This window comes from Protomyctophum parallelum, assembly GCF_964188405.1.
Source record: "Protomyctophum parallelum genome assembly, chromosome: 7".
Taxonomy (NCBI): Eukaryota; Metazoa; Chordata; class Actinopteri; order Myctophiformes; family Myctophidae; genus Protomyctophum; species Protomyctophum parallelum.
This window is the reverse complement of record NC_139705.1, coordinates 35,304,693-35,321,842: the sequence shown is the minus strand read 5'-3', so window position 1 is coordinate 35,321,842 and position 17,150 is coordinate 35,304,693. Positions and strand designations below refer to the sequence as shown.

Genomic DNA, 17,150 nt, shown 5'->3' with positions numbered 1-17,150 from the left:
AGTCTAAAACTAATGAGTAGCTAAGTTTCTAATTTACTAGAATATTCAGCAACAATTAAAACACCTTTCATTTATAATTTGTATTTCAACCTCCTTTAACATTCACTTATCAAAGGTAGCCTATTACAACAATTTTAGATGTGATGATACCCCTGGGTCCTATTTCTCTATTATGTGTTTAATATTTTCAATATAAAAATAATTATCCATAAAATATATTGAGAGGAATCACAAGGCAGAAAGGAAGAAGAAAGGCAAAACACCATGACTTCTCATGTCTGTCAAGGAAAACAGCAGGCAAGATATACTGTCACAGTAGTTAATACAATAAAGTTGAATTAATGAATTTATTGTTCGTTAAACAAATAATTAGGTAATTCGTTCATTCATTCGGCATACTCTCCTATTCCCCACTCCACTCCAGTTGGTGGCGGTAATGCAGCTCTAAATACTAGATTTGCCAACCCCCAAAGGAGGAGTAGTAGATCCCTTCTGTTTGCACAACACACACAGCTAGCTAACCTTGTCCTAGTGTAACTATACTGTTATTAGGCCTCCTGTGAGTACTGTCTGACGGTCAACAATGACACACTGGCTGTCTGTCAGAACCGACTGATAAAAACTACTGAGTGGGACTCAGAACGTAAGAGATACGCGTTTTCTATGCAAGCTAACAGAACCTACCTCTATAAGCTGCTAACGTTAGCTCATTCACGCAGAGCATGTCCCTGCATTCATTGCTATAACGTTGCTATCAACAAATAACAACTTCTACTGCTACTGAATTTAACTAGATTTCAAAGCAGGCCAGACAACCATCAACATTACATGACGTAATGTTAATGTACAATCATGCATATTGTTGTATTGACTTGCTAGCCTAGCATGTGATGAAGTCACCCAGCCAGACCTGTGTGATGTGCAATGCATGTTTACAGACTAAGCCATCCAGAGATGGTCATCATGTCGGGCACAGCCACTGTGCTGCAGCAGTTTGTCAGCGGCCTCAAGAGTCGGAATGAAGACACTAGGGCCAAGTCTGCCAAAGACCTGCAGCATTATGTGACTACAGAGCTTAGAGAGGTAAGTCATGTAGTAGAGTAGAGAATGCCACACACAATGCTATGAGTCCTATTTCTGGCATGACTGCTGTTAACTCAAGTCATGTCTTGTGGACATGATGATGTACCATATCGTTGCTTGTCGGACAGAAACATTGTAACTCCACATTTCAGCCTTTTAAGATTTTCTTTGTAATTAATGCCTTACTTGGGGCACGTTGGCACAGACGGTAGTGCTGTGCTGTCGCCTCACAGCTAGAAGGTCCTGGGTTCGATTCCCGCTGGGGACGCTGTGGGCGCTGGGGGCGTATTCTTTCCTCTGTGTCATCAGTGCCCATACCCGAGGTGGGGTTGGCGAAAGGACCTTTCTGTGTGGAGTTTGCATGTCCTCCCCTTGTCCCCTAGGGTAGGTAGTAGAGGTACCCTCACAAAACATATGCAGTAATCCTGGTCTCTAAACTAAACTACCTCCCCCTGCCTGGCCTGGAACTGGTTCCTTCCACACGCTACGTCCGGCCGGGGAAACTCCCCTGTCGGGTGAAAAGAAGCAGCTTGGACTCCTCATGCATAGAAGGAAGCATGAGGTCAGTCTGCTGCCCCACCAGGTTGGCAGAGGAAGTGTAGCACCCAGGATTACATTAGATAATTGACACTGGGTGAAAAAATGGGTTGCAAAAATCGTGGGATAAAATTTTAAGATGAATGCCTTAAGTCGTACATGAGTGTCACATAAAGTAGCGAAAATAGCAGATGTACAAGCTCGCAAAGCCTCGCGAATGTCTTGATGTGGCACGTGTTTTATACATATTCAACCAATCAAAAGTACGAGCTTGTGACTAAGTAACTACATTGCATCCATTGGAACACATTTTCCTTTCTCCATTTGAGGACCCCCTCTAAAACGAGATGCTGCATCTCAAGGGGCTATCCTTTAAATTAAATTTCAATATATTCCACCCGACAGTGACGATATATCTGTAGAGTGTTTCCCAAAGCTGTTTGTTTTGATGTTTGATTTTGCAATCTTCCTCAGCTGAGCCAGGATGAGGCCACTACGTTCTATGATGAGCTGAACCATCACATCTTTGAGCTGGTGTCCAGCTCTGATGTGAACGAAAAGAAAGGAGGGATTCTTGCCATTGGTAAGCCTCGTCATACCACTAACAATGTCATGGTTAAACCCGCAATACGGGACTTTGTTAGTGAATAAAGCATTAATTTGACTAATTTGTATGGTATAGCATAATACACAAGTAAGACGCGCAAACGCGGGAAGCGAACACAGCTCGTAAATTGCAATAACAACAATTAGAATAAATTACGTACTTTTTTTTTCTTTTTAGTTAGTAATTTTTGTAAGTTTTCTACTGTGTGTGTGTGTGTGTGGTTGTTTGTGTGTGTGTGTGTGTGTGTGTGTGTGTGTGTGTGTGTGTGTGTGTGTGTGCTACAGCTGCGCCCTCTGGTGGCGGGCGGGTGGTGTCACAGCGGGACAGACAGACACAGACAGACAGACAGACACACACACACACACACAGACATGATCTGCAGGGTCTCATAGTTAGTGCTCACTGCGTTCGCAAATATAACGCAACAGAGGTGGTTAGAGGTAGTTTGCCTGCTTTTCATTTAGATCCTGTGCTTGGGTAAGAACACGAGTTACTGCCTGAAGCTGCAATATGTCCCCTGCATAACGTGGGTTTTCCATCTTTGCTCAGCAGTACAATATCGACCCTCACACAGGAGACCTGAGTTTGGATCCCGGGTATATCGTCATAAGAGAAAGTATAAATGTGGCCTATTGGTTTACCATAGCAGTTAACCGTGGTCGTGGTTGTAAGTGGTTGACCTCGGTTGTGATTGTAAGTGGTTGTCATTGATGCTGATGCTGATGATGATGATGATGTCTTCCAGTGAGCCTGATTGGGGTCGAGGGAGGAAATGCCACCAGAATCAGCCGCTTCGCCAACTACCTCCGAAACCTCCTTCCCTCCAGTGACCCCGTGGTCATGGAGATGGCCTCCAAAGCCATGGGCCACCTGTCCATGGCGGGGGATACTTTCACTGCAGAGTACGTGGAGTTCGAGGTGAAGAGGGCACTGGAGTGGCTGGGGGCAGACAGGAATGAAGGCCGGCGCCATGCCGCGGTGAGTCGCTTAGCAGAACGCAGCCCGTAAGGGGCCGTGTTGTTTGTTGTTGCAGGGCTGCTAAGGGCTTGGGAGTGTTCTTATATAACACATGATTCGATTATTTTCATGGTACTGCAAATTTTTTCTTTTGCTACTTGAATGAATGGTTACCTGCTCCAATCGTGAAATGTGTTTTTTCCTTTACCGTGCAGGTGCTGGTGTTGAGGGAGTTAGCAGTGAGTGCACCCACCTTCTTCTTCCAGCAAGTGCAGCCCTTCTTTGACAACATCTTCTATGCCGTATGGGACCCCAAGCAGGCCATCCGAGAAGGGGCGGTTTCAGCCCTGCGAGCGTGCCTCATCCTCACCACACAGAGAGAGACCAAGGAGATGCAGAAACCGCAGTGGTACAAAGTAAGACATCCCTCTTTCCTGAAGCGACATGCATCGATACAGACTGTATAGTGCTGCGACAATCGATTCTTTTTAGTGATTATTTTGTCATACAATGTACAAGCTCATAACATGTTGCTATCGTATAGATATAATAAATCATTCCACAATCGATCATTTTATTAAAAGCAATACTATTTAATAATTGATTAGATCGCTTAGTTCGATTAACCATTGCAGCCCTAGTACTGTATTGTATTTGTAAGAGGAAGAAATGGCCACCCTTGTAATGGGAAATCTTGACGTTTGTCCTTTCCCTCGAAGCAAACATTTGAGGAGGCCGAGAAAGGCTTCGATGAGACCTTGGCTAAAGAAAAGGGAATGAATCGAGAAGACAGGGTCCATGGTGCTCTCCTCATCCTCAACGAGTTGGTTCGTATCAGCAGCATGGAGGGAGAGGTAAGAGGACCTAACCTTTTGCAGCAAATATTGACATTAAATATGGATGTGTGACGAAATTTTTTAAGCCCCTTCCTTTTTGACCTATACACTGAACATAGAAGTTTGCAAATTAACGAATTGCGAGCTTGTAGATCTGCTATTTTCACTGAATGTTCACCTATATTCGCCAAACTTTCAACATGCCCACTGCCCAGAATAGGGAGGATAGGGTTCACAGTTCACACGGTTAAAAGTCAGATAGTGAAGCACATTCTCCATGCTCACTCTCACCTGGCTCTCTCCACTCAGCGGATGCGTGAGGAGATGGAGGAGATAACGCAGCAGCAGCTGGTCCACGACAAGTACTGCAAGGAGCTGATGGGCTTCGGCACCAAACCGCGCCACATCACACCCTTCACCAGCTTCCAGTCGGTGCAGCCGCCGCAGTCCAACGCGCTGCTGGGCCTGCTGGGCTACAGCACGCCGCAGGGCTTCCTCAGCTTCGGAGCCACGCCCGTGCCCGCCAAGAACCTGCTGGTGGAGAGCCGCTACTGCCGTGAACTCATGGAGGAACGCTTTGACCAGGTATGGTACCTTGTGGAAGCAGATTGTTTTGATAGGAATCTGTTGTACTGGGATGGGAGTTTACAGAGTTGGAGCCAATATGTACGTATGTATATTTGCATATTGGCATGCTTACCAATATAATAAAACTATTGAATGTGGCTTGACTAAAATCTTTAGCCCCTAACATGAAAATTAAAGGACACATTAAACCAACCACCACGGCCATTGCACATACAACTTTCTCCTGCTACTTCATGAACAAATTGTGGTCAGTGGAAGAGTGTATCCACCAAATGTCAGGAATCGCTAAATCCATCCACAAGACCACAACTGTTGGCTGCATATGCTCTTAGTTTGTCACGCAATTGTTAAGTAGCACTTTGAATTAAAATCTTAAAGTCTTAAGTCTATAATATATAATTATAGTTAAAAACAAGTTGGGGTGCCGGGAGCCCAATAACATTACTTCAGCTGCCGAACAGGAAGCTACATTTGTCTCTTGACAAATGTAACAATGTCCACAACACAAAACATTGAAAAGACTCCTCTTGGGTTGTTTACCCTTCAAAGTCACTGTTGCCATTTATTTAGAGTGTAGGTGTGTGAATTGACAGAACAGCTTCATTCTTGAGATTAATGCTGTTAGTAGCAGCATATTTTATTTTTTATTGTGTCTGCGTCAGGTGTGTCGCTGGGTGCTAAAATACAGGACCAGTAAGAACCCTTTGATCCAGATGACCATCCTGAACCTCTTGCCACGGTTGGCTGCCTTCCAGGCTAACACCTTCACAGGTAAGGATCAGCAAGACTCTGGAGTAGTCTCCTGTCCTATGTTAAGTCCTGCCTCACCATTGACAAGTTTAAAACTAATTTAAATGCCGGTTCCCAGAATTTTTCTATTGCTTTTTCCCCTGTGGTTTTATTCCTCTCATTGGATAATAATATTATGTACTTTTATTCATTTACTGTGTTTTACACTTTAGTCTTTGCTAGGTTATATTTTTGTATGGTCATCCTTGATTGTAAATCGTTTTGGCTCAACTCCTGTTCTTTTTAAATGTGATGTATAAATAATGACATGAAATCAACATGTTTCTGTCCTCCTATCCAGCCACAATCCAGCACAAGCAGACTGACGAACAGTTTCCTCCCCCAGGCTGTAAGACTGCTGAACAAGTCAAAACAAATTTCTGTGGTATTACAGCCTTATTTATGTACTGTTTTTATTTCTGTGTATTGTGGAGCACCCCCAACCTAAGTTTCTCACAGTGCATGCACTTGTACATCCTTGTGACAATAAACATCTTGAATCATGAATGGCGGATGGAATAAAATAAATAAATAACTGCACCAGCCCATTTAGAATTAGACCAGAGGCTCAAAACGATGGATTGTTACCTGCCAAAGTTGCACGGTCATTTCAAACCTTTTGCATATAGTGTTGTCATTGTGGTGATTAACCTCCCCTAATCCACCTTGCAGACCAGTACCTCTCAGACACCATGGGCTACTTGCTGGGCTGTCTGAAGAAGGAGAAGGAGAGGACGGCGGCCTTCCAGGCCCTGGGGCTGCTGGTGGTGGCGGTCAGGACAGAGATCCATCCTTACCTCACCAAGATCCTGGAGATCATCAAGGCCGCGCTGCCGCCCAAGGATTTTGCACACAAGTCAGTCATCTACCTCTCTCTACCATGTAGACTAGAGCAGTGTGACGAGAACGCCAATAACGCCAAACCACCTTAAGATCACTATCAAAACGGGACGATGAGATCAACATCTTACTTTCATCATGATATTTTATGCACAAACATTACAATGCCTAAAAGGAGCACACCTTTGTTTCCTCTCAATCAATACTGGTAAAGCCCAAGCATAGAATCTATCTGCAACTTGATTATTGTTTTCGTTGATTATGCCATCAATTACTTTTTTGATAAATTGAATAATCGCTAAATTAAATTGATTAATCCGATTAACTGTTGCAGTCCTATTTATTTTTTTATGTTTATTTTGTGGCTTTCGCCTTTATTTTATATATTTTATGGAGGGACAGACAGTAGGCTGACAGGAAATGGGGAGAGAGATGGGGGGGAAGACATGCAGTAAAGGCCGTCGGGATCGGGAGTCAAACCCGCGGCACACTGCCAGACTGGATTACCAGCCAAGGTGCCTGGACCACTGAGCCATAGCCAGTCCTATTTTGACATCTCACTGTATATAAACTATAAGATGTCTTATGTCTGTGTATTGTGTATATATTGAATTTGAACGTTATGTAGATATCACAATAACTCAAGCCTATGGACAGGGACACAAGAAATTCACCAGCTAAAATATATATATTTTACACATTTTCTTTTATATATATTCAATTCAATTGATTAGTTTGATTAACTTTGCAGCCCTAATAATCAACATAAAAGAAAGTTTTATTCTAATTCAAATAATAAAATAATTGTGTGTGTGTGCGTGCGTGTGCGTGCCTGTACGTGCGTGTGTGTGCGTGCATAGGAGGCAGAAGACCATGCAGGTGGATGCCACAGTGTTCACGTGTATCAGCATGTTGTCCAGGGCCATGGGTCCCAGCATCCAGCCTGATATCAAGGAGCTGCTGGAGCCCATGCTGGCTGTGGGTCTCAGGTACGACATGGGGTTTCTACTTTCTACAGACACCATGAGTCCACTAACAAGGCTTTTAGGATGGACTGTGCTTATATGCACATAAATAGCCTAATGACGCTGAATAATCAGGTCAGTTAAAGTGCTTACGTGTTTGATATAACAACCTAAACCAGTGATTGTCAAAGTGGGTTACTTCCGGGGACCCCCAAACACAAATCTTGCATGGGGGGATCCTTGGCACAAAATATTTTCTGATGGGGGTCCGTGGCCAAATACAGTACATTAGTTTGTGGATGCTTTACATGAAAAGATTGCGGAGAACAGCCAGCGTTCTAAGCAGTTTGTAAACGGTCCCTCCCTCCCTCCCTCCAGCCCTGCTCTGACGGCGGTGCTGTACGACCTGAGCCGTCAGATCCCCCAGCTGAAGAAAGACATCCAGGACGGCCTCCTCAAGATGCTGTCCCTGGTGCTGATGCACAAGCCCCTGCGCCACCCGGGCATGCCCAAAGGCCTGGCACACCAGCTGGCCTCGCCCAGCCTCACCAACATCCCTGAGGCCAGCGACGTGGGCAGCATCACCCTGGCCCTGCGCACGCTCGGCAGCTTTGAGTTTGAAGGTAATGCGCACAACGATGCGGATCCGTACATCATCATCATTTCATTTGAATGGATTGTAATGTATAGACTGATTAGAAACAGCAGGGACTTTATTTTCCATGTTTTTTTGCCAATATTGACTCAATTATTCAGCTTCAATTCATGAGTTTCAAATGTAGACCTGCCATGTTGGGGACCAACAGGTGTTTCAAAACAAATGAATTAGTTCTATGCCAATCAGACTGTTCAGACAAATTGAAACACTTGTCCTGTGTTTGTCCTGTGTGTCCTGTGTGACTATTATGTTCTAATGATTATGCAGAAAATATAAACAATGTGGTATCTAGAAGTAATACCATTAACGCAGAACTCTATATTCATGTGACATTTACTCTTATTAATCTGATGTATCAATGAACAAGACAATAATCATATTATGAGTGAGTCTAGTGTAATCCTGGGCGCTACACTCCCTCTGCCAACCTGGGGAGAGCAACGGACTGACCTCATGCTTCCTTGCATGAGAAGTTCCTTTCTCCCCCCGGCTGGCCAGGGGGAGCAGTATAGGGACTACTGCATGTTATTGTGAGGGGTACCTACCCTAGGCCCTAGGGGACACGGGGAGAAGATGCAAACTCCACACAGAAAGGCCCTTTCACCAACCCAACCCCACTCTTCTTTCCTCTGCTTCTAGGACACTCCCTGACCCAGTTTGTGCGCCACTGCGCCGACCACTTCCTCAACAGCGAGCACAAGGAGATCCGCATGGAGGCGGCTCGCACCTGCTCCCGCCTGCTCACGCCCTCCATCCAGCTGATCAGCGGCCACGGCCACGTGGTCAGCCAGACCGCCGTGCAGGTGGTGGCCGACGTCCTCAGCAAGCTGCTGGTGGTCGGCATCACAGATCCCGGTAAGATAATATAAAGGGAAAAGTGATTTATTTCTTTTTTTAAATGCATTGATTGCACATTATTCTAGAAAGCGTGTTTTGATATTTGTCTGTATATTTCTGTATTGTCGTTGTGATGTTATGCCATGTTGTTTTAGTGTTCTTTTTTGAGTGGTGCAACCACTCCAAGGAACAGCAATGTCCGTATGTGTGGTTAACCTATGTGTTGGTTAATGAGCACCAGTATAATGAGTACCAGTAGGGGCGCTGTTGTGCCATGCAGAAACAGAGAGAGTTAGACAGTGCTGCACTGTTGCCTGCCAATGAGAGAGAGAGAGAGGAGGGGGAGGAGGGGGGGGGGGGGGGGGGAGAGGGGAGTTGCACCACTCACACGGGTGAGGACCGCAATAGAAATGCGCCGAAAGGCTTTCTTGTGTTTTCATCCTCAGTGATGCTGACTTTTATGTTGGTATGCTCTTTGCTCTTTTATTAAAATCAATCAATCGAGTTGAAAACGCAGGTGTAGGATCGGTGACGTATTGTGGCCGCGGAGTGCGGGCGTATGCGGCACTTGCGCATGCTCCACATGCATCACGGCCTATAACATGGCGAACTGAATTGTGCACAAAGTGTGCACTCACAACTTGTTATCGAATCAATTGTATACAGTACAGTAGATGCAGACATTTACAAGCAAATCGGAATACATTGGAATAGACGAGCACAGTTGGGTGCGTGAATAGTTTATTTACAGTATCTAGGTCTAAGTGCAGTGTCCTAAAAAATAATGCTACATTCTGTTTAATGTTCAGTGTAACATTCTGTACAGTACACATCCTTTGCCTTGATTATTTAAAGACAGTGGTTGTCAGATTTGCTATTACATTCATGTTCGCACCGAAGAAGGCATTAGGTTGAACCATGTTGGCGTTTTTAGTAATAAAGGCTCTTTTGTCTTTTATCTTTTGAGTGCCCGGATTACTTTTCTTCTCACACTGTTCTTATTAGAGTAATATTTTGTCTATATTGCCCTTGTAATTATATTCCTTATCTCTCACTTTGTTCTGGGCCAAAACTGAAGTTTTGTCTGAAGTGAAGCTCTGTCTGAACTTAAGTTCTGCGTCCATTGTCCTCCAGACCCCGACATCCGCTACTGTGTGCTGGCGTCTCTGGATGAGCGCTTTGACGCCCACCTGGCCCAGGCAGAGAACCTGCAGGCTCTGTTTGTGGCCCTCAACGACGAAGTGTTTGAGATCCGAGAGCTGGCTATCTGCACCATAGGCCGTCTCAGCAGCATGAACCCGGCCTTCGTCATGCCATTTCTGCGCAAGATGCTCATTCAGGTAGGAAATCAAATCACACCTGACCCTTAAACACTATATACTTTGTTGACAATGTCGCCCAGATGTTTATCTTTGCTCCCCTAATTTTTCCCTCCATATAAATCTATATGACAAAAATGTATGATCTACAGATTGTCTATTTCTGGGGACTGCTTGCCTATTTTCGTAGAATGTTTCATATACTGAACTGAAATGCCCATATTAGGGATGCTAGTGTTCATTTAATGGTTTTGGATACAGCAACAGAGTACACAGACATTCAGTACAGGACCTGCATGTGTTTTCAAATGCATGGTTTGCAAGTTTTCAGGTACAGTAGATGCCTTATTGCCTTTAGAGGGCAGCAGAGCTTCAGAAACCAATCTCTTGTTACAGTGAAGACGCATGCAGTCATACACATACAGTATATGCTCAACTTGGGTCTATCTCCTCTCCTCCTCTCTGACATGGCTGTGGTCTCTGTGTGCAGATCCTGACAGAGTTGGAGCACAGTGGCGTGGGCAGGAACAAGGAGCAGAGCGCTCGCATGCTGGGTCACTTGGTCTCCAATGCCCCGCGCCTCATACGCCCGTACATGGAACCCATCCTCAAGGTATGACAATCAGCACCAGCTATCCGTATATACTGTATGTAGTGGCTGATGAGCCCACCGAGGCCCCTTTTCCACCGGCGTTGAACCAGCTTGGTTCTTTTATTTTATTATTGAACCAGTTGAGCGTGTTTCCACTGAAAATGAATTGGTTCAGAACCCTAAATGTTGGTTCGGAACTGGAACCAAAAAGTGGCCGTCGGTTCCGTGAAAGCGGCAAGGTTCCAATAATCTAGAACTGAACCAGTTCTAGAACCAAAGTTATTTTGGTGGAAAAGGGGCCAATGATGCATGATGCAGTGCACGTTTTTATTCCAAGGACCCCCTGTTTGGTATGTCATTAGGACCAATACCATGGACCCCCATAACCCGGGGAGTATACAAATGAACTGCATGGGTCTATTTTGGTTCCCCCTGGACCCCACTTTGAGAAACACTGATGTAGTAGGCCGGGAAATCAACGGCGCCAAAATGATAAGAATTGAGAATAAAAAATAATTCAAAACTCTAAACAAAGCTTGTTTCAAATTGAGCCCATTAAACTCATCTTTATTGCAAATGTTTGCATGGTTAATAGACAGATTATCAGTGCCATAAACATATTGGCTTCATATCTATGGTCCATTTCCTGCAACGGTGGAGATTTACTGTTCTGACATCACTACTTGAACAAAGCCAACTGATTCACTACAGACACAGTATACAACGGTGAACAGAGTCCAAATAAAGCACATATAAACAGTCATCTGTCTTCATGGAAATGTTTTACAAATTTCCACTGCCTTGTGGTTTCCTAGTTGTCTAGAATACAAAGAATGCCTTTACCCCTTAATGTGCGGCTTGTTTTGAAGTTAATATTTATAGATTTTGTGGCAACTTTGGGTATCCAAACTCAAAAGTCTAAATTGGGAATATTATCGAGTGAAGTCCATCGTTCACGTTCCACTAAATGTGTTGCTCAGATAAACATGGATAAAAATAAAACCTGTGGTGATGTTGGGTATGTCACTTTTCCATAAAGTACAATACAAATACAAAATTAGACAATCCTGTCATTTTCAGAATAGTATTGGTTGCTCTACACCCCAGAAAGCATAACAACCATGTCCAATTCAGACAGACATTTGGCTCTGTCTAGTATACTGTATACAGTATCATTTTGTACCAGACAGGCTGTTATTTGCAACAAATCAATAACTAGGATTGTAGCCAGTCACCTGCCCCTTTGAATGATGATGCATGGCATTCCACTCCTCTCTCTCCCTCCAAACTCACTCCCCTCCCAAGTCCCAAAGTTGTAATTTTATTTTTTATTTTTTATTATTCTCTTTTCCAATATTTTATTCCTCATTTTCTTTTTAGTCGTTAGGCCAATTCAGACTGTATCTGATATGGCAGACTCGCTGTTCCAACTCATTGGTGTTTTTATACTCATTTTATACTCATTTTTATACTCATTCCATAGTTCTATTGCTTGATATTGTGTTCCAAATTCACTCAAGGCAACCTCTCCCCTCTCTCTCTTCCTCAGGCTCTCATCCTGAAGCTGAAAGACCCGGACCCCAACCCTGGCGTGGTGATCAGTGTCCTGGCCACCATTGGAGAGCTGGCCCAGGTACAGACTGTAGGCTTTTGACTGCCATGTTTTATTCCCTTCAAGGTTCAAGGTCTTTATTACCGGTAATCTCCCAGAAGGGCAATTAGGTTTACAGCAAGAGTAGTTGTTTAAAACATACAAACAATACAGGACAACAACAGACATGAGACACCATAGCATAAACAGAGGTCTGGGCGCATCTAGTGCAGGTATAGAATCAAAGATAAAAAATAAGAAAGGCTACATTCAGAAAAAGTGCTACAGTAGGATATAAAGTGCCGGCATGAAGTGCTTGTTTCAACATCATCACCACATTACTACCGGTAAATTATAAATTATGTTACTGGCATGTAATGCCAGTTCTGAACTAGAAAGGAAAATAGACCTTGAATAATAGAATCATTTGAACTGTAAGGATGATTTATTGTGTTGTTCGTGCTGACAAATTCAGTTTCAGGATCTTTGGTTTGTGAAGAAATAACTTTAAGTTAATACGGCTGCTTAGTTAGTTAGTTTGATGAGTTAGTAGTTAAAACAGGATAGAGGGATGTTTTAGATGTCTGTAATATTAAGACCAAATCAAGTGTTCAAGACACCAGGCTTCTTCTTTACAGGAGAATGAACGTGAATGTGATGATGGTTTATATAGTACGACAATTCCCCTCAAAGCAACCAACTTTCCTTTTTAATTTATTTCCCCCCCCCCCCCCCCCCCCCCCCGAAAATGGAGCTTGTCCCTTGCAGAAACGAGGAGTCTTGAGTTTAGTTCAGAGAGCCCTGCCCCAGTAGAGAAACCAGTCCCCAGAGAGGAGCAAGCAGGACAGTGTGAGGAGCAGTGCCATGACTGTGCCAGTGCAGGAGAGGCACCGCTAGAACAATGAGCCAAGATTGAGGCAAAGCCAGGAAAGGTTAAGAGCCGCACAGTAAAAGTGTTCATTTATTTATTTTGAATTAAGAGTACTGTAATGACCGTCAGAGTCAAATGAACACTTTGCTGTGCGTGGTAGGATACCCAAAGAGAGGGAGGGGGCAACAGAAAGCATGTGGTAGGATACCCAAAGAGAGGGAAGGGGCAACAGAAAGCATTTGAACACAGAAGAATCAGTGCAACATAACAGAACAAAGGGCATTACTGAAGAATAAAGAACAAGATTAATACATAAGAACTGCTATAAAACCTTAGATTCACATGGTTTGCATTAAGAAAATGGGGGTACAGGGAAATCTAAACCTCCAAAGGTGGTTTAACGGTTTAACTTAAGATCCCATGAATGCAAAAACAATTGATTGGTTTACCTGTACCTGCGCTGACAGGTGAGTGGCCTGGAGATGAGGAAGTGGATGGATGAGCTTTTCCCCATCATCATGGACATGCTCCAGGACTCCTCCTCATTGGCCAAGAGACAGGTACTGTATGTCCAGAAACAGAAAGTGATTGGTGGGTTCATATGGTTCCCATATTTTCCACTGTTATCTCCAACACATCGCCGTAATCCTTACCTCAAAACGTGCCTTGCACTAAATCTTATAAATTTATGTCTCGAAAAGAATTGTTCAGTCAGTCTAGATTTTCTGCCATTATTACATTAGTTATGTATTGTTTTTAAAGACATGACCAGAGCTTGCGAGTTCAGTTATTTTATGCCAGACATTTCTCATGAAAAGAAACACATGGAATCTCTCAACTGTCAGTAAAACGCCCTCCCCGCCCTCTGTCTCATAGTCTTGTGATGTATTCATGTTTTTTTTTTTAATAACAGACTTATGATGATGAGTTAGATACTTTTATCAAGTGTTTTTATAGTTCTTTGGGACATGTTATTGTTCATCGAGTAAAATCTCTGTAGTCATCATTGTAAGTGTGGGCAGTGTGAATTCTGTGTGGCATAATTTAAATACTACCTGAAATCAAGACGTAATGATCTGGGACGCTAAGCTCTACATTGTGGTATTCCCACTAGGTGGCGCTGTGGACACTGGGCCAGCAGGTGGCCAGTACGGGCTACGTGGTGGAGCCCTACCGCAAGTACCCCTCCCTCCTAGAGGTGCTGCTCAACTTCCTGAAGACTGAACAGAACCAGGGCATTAGGAGAGAGGTATGTTGTCCCTGCCTGCAGCCCTGCTGGCACCAGATCCTTGTTTTCCTAGCAGCAATGACAACTTGGTGGCAACACTCGTGGCCACTCGCGTCCACGCCAAACCCAAGCTGGCGGCATTCGCCAAACAAATGCAGGTCTGTTCAATCGCATCCAATTTGACCCACAAGTCATAATCACAGGAATATATAAGAGCTTGCCACATTTTCCAAATGGAAAGTGGAGGTTTTTCCCTTGACTTATAAAGCCCTATTTAAAAAATAAAATTGAATATGGCAGATCTTCAAACTCATAATGCGTCGCAACATGATTCATGACCTGTTGTGAGCTTGTAGGTCTGCTACAGTATATTTATAAGATTTTTGCCTTTTAATGACAAAATGGGGAAGGCAGGTTGGCTTTGGCAAAGTCAAACCTTTCAACCCACTTCTTCGTCTGTGGCTCAGAGGGGACTTTGTCACCCAGCCTGTCACTGAGGTAATGCGTAATGTTTGAAATGGTGTCATGCAGTGTCACAAATGCTCGGATGCAAAGGGAAATCTCATCATAATGCTCCTGAAGTCAGAGATAGGGCTCCAAAATTGTGCCTAATATTTTCTACTGAAGTTGTTCTACGACGCTACGCCGTCGAGTTTGGGTTAGTAACTTTCAGTAGCAACATCATTCTGGGTAACAAATAAGTATATTTTTTATAAGAGTTGACCGTAATCCAGGGTGTCATGATTGTGTGTGCGTGTTTGCGTGCATGTCCACCAGGCTATCCGTGTGCTGGGGCTGCTGGGGGCTCTGGATCCCTACAAGCACAAGGTCAACATAGGCATGATCGACCAGTCACGAGATGCCTCCGCTGTCAGCCTGTCTGAGTCCAAGTCCAGTCAAGACTCCGGTAGGACAGGACACACACACACATACTCACGCACGCACACACACACACGCACGCACGCACGCACGCACGCACTTGCGCGCGCACACGGACACACACAAACACCAGTGAGCCATGATTATTGATCATACATAATGCTCTCTATGATTTTGAGAAAAACCTTTGGTCTTCTCGCAGTTTTGCGCATCTTCAACATCAGCATTGACAGTTTATTCTCTGAAATCAACATGAGATTCTTTTAAGTCTCTTACATGGAGACTCTTTACATGGAAGTTGTTGCTGTGATTTCATGGGGATGCACTGTACTGCGTTCCTTCTACAGTATATACCGTATAGTAACAGTACAGTATACCTGTACATGTACATGCTTGCTTTGAGGTAGGAGGGACTGCTCCAGCCTTGGCGCTTTGACACAATTCATTTGTTGGATTGGATATAATGGGCCACTCTGAGTTCCAGTTTTACAGTTGCGTTACAGTTGCATTCCTCTTGTCATTGTCTCCACCAGGCCGAAGGCATGGGGGGAGAGTATGTTTTGCACTCCGTCCGTCCGTCCGTGTGTGTGTCCGTCCGTGTGTCCGTCCGTGTGTGTGTCCGTGAGCAGCTAATCTCGGCCACCGTTAAGTTAACCCGGTCGATGCCAAATTTTGCACACACACTCCCTGGATGCCAACGATGAACCTCTGCCCCAAACTTTCCAGAACGGCCTGTTATAGCGCCACCAGGAGGCCGCTTTGTGCAAAACAAGTTTTTGCACAGTACACCTACAGATTTTGTCCAAACATCGCGAAAATTGGTACACAGTCTCTCTAGAGCCATTCAACGAAACGGGTCTTTCAGATTTCTCAGACTCCATCCTGATTGGTTAAGATTGGCTTCCAGGCCCAGGCCGTGGCGTAACGGTCTGGGCACCTGACTGGTAATCCAGTCGCAGTGTGCCGCGGGTTCGACTCCCGAGCCCGACACGGCCTTTACTGCATGTCATCCCCCCATCTCTCTCCCGTTTCCTGTCAGCCTACTGTCTGTCCCTTCAAAAATCAATAAAAGGCGTAAGCCGCAAAAAAATATCTTAAAAAAAAAAAAAAAAGATTGGCTTCCAAAGTTCACAGGAGTGCTCAGTTTCAAACAAAATGCTGCAAATCATGAACACATCGCGTGATTTCCGTGAAATTGTGCACGCACATTCCCACTAGGCCGAGGAAGAAATGCCACATGAACAATTTCAACTCAGCCTCAAGGTGGCGCTATAACTGGCCGAAAAGTGTTTTTACCTCTAACTGCACGGATCTGTGGATAACTTTGTATGCCAACTCCCTAGTTTACTTTTGTTGCCCTTTTATCCAACCACCAGATGAAGGCAAGCTGCAATGTCCTACATTCCTATCCTGGTGGAGACCTGTGCCCAGAAGGGCACTTTTTCTAGTTTGTTTTGAAAATCAAAATATCTCTAGGTGAACGATGATGAACATCAAACCATTTTTTTGTTCACAAAACAGTACACATACAATTTTTTTGTCCACAAAACAAAGTACACATACAACCCCCCACATCCTTCTCCCCTCCCCACATACATAAAGGACAGCACAGATCAAACAAGTTAAAAGACTCCTCCCCTATGACATCATCGATGGGGAATCCAAACTAATAGAAACTGCAGGCTTTGTAGTCCTGAAAAGTTGCAATGCGAAAATGGAAGCTATTGATCTCACAATAATAAAAATCTAAACACTAAAACTTGTTAAAAGAATATCTGCCTAATGATGATGTCACTGGTGGACGGGAATGTGAACTGCCCACAGCCCTCCTATGAGACACAGACTGAGTAGAATTTTATTTTGCCATTTTATCATGATTATTAGTGAGGACCTATTATATGAAGATAGGTTGAAAAGTGGTGAAGTGTGTTTATTTTAATCGAACATCAGTGTATCAATTAACCACTTTTATT

At 44.0% G+C, this 17,150-nt stretch overlaps 1 protein-coding gene across 6 annotated transcripts in view; it reads left to right on the top strand.

Annotated features, from left to right (window-relative positions):
- The first annotated feature begins 478 nt into the window (after nucleotides 1–478).
- The window catches only part of mtor (mechanistic target of rapamycin kinase), a 141,249-nt gene continuing 124,577 nt past the window's right edge, over nucleotides 479–17,150 (top strand). For 5 of the 6 annotated variants that reach the window (XM_083769579.1, XM_083769577.1, XM_083769575.1 and 2 more), the window contains exons 1-19: nucleotides 479–643; nucleotides 939–1,083; nucleotides 2,095–2,203; nucleotides 2,973–3,205; nucleotides 3,400–3,600; nucleotides 3,904–4,038; nucleotides 4,330–4,605; nucleotides 5,271–5,379; nucleotides 5,699–5,782; nucleotides 6,070–6,253; nucleotides 7,098–7,226; nucleotides 7,581–7,825; nucleotides 8,500–8,715; nucleotides 9,832–10,037; nucleotides 10,507–10,629; nucleotides 12,158–12,241; nucleotides 13,538–13,630; nucleotides 14,185–14,319; nucleotides 15,076–15,205. In XM_083769579.1, the coding sequence (XP_083625705.1) occupies nucleotides 955–1,083; nucleotides 2,095–2,203; nucleotides 2,973–3,205; nucleotides 3,400–3,600; nucleotides 3,904–4,038; nucleotides 4,330–4,605; nucleotides 5,271–5,379; nucleotides 5,699–5,782; nucleotides 6,070–6,253; nucleotides 7,098–7,226; nucleotides 7,581–7,825; nucleotides 8,500–8,715; nucleotides 9,832–10,037; nucleotides 10,507–10,629; nucleotides 12,158–12,241; nucleotides 13,538–13,630; nucleotides 14,185–14,319; nucleotides 15,076–15,205 (2,821 nt within the window). In that variant the 5' untranslated portion in view covers nucleotides 479–643; nucleotides 939–954. The remainder of the gene's footprint in view (nucleotides 644–938; nucleotides 1,084–2,094; nucleotides 2,204–2,972; nucleotides 3,206–3,399; nucleotides 3,601–3,903; nucleotides 4,039–4,329; nucleotides 4,606–5,270; nucleotides 5,380–5,698; nucleotides 5,783–6,069; nucleotides 6,254–7,097; nucleotides 7,227–7,580; nucleotides 7,826–8,499; nucleotides 8,716–9,831; nucleotides 10,038–10,506; nucleotides 10,630–12,157; nucleotides 12,242–13,537; nucleotides 13,631–14,184; nucleotides 14,320–15,075; nucleotides 15,206–17,150) is intronic. The other variant, XM_083769578.1, reaches the window with a different exon arrangement.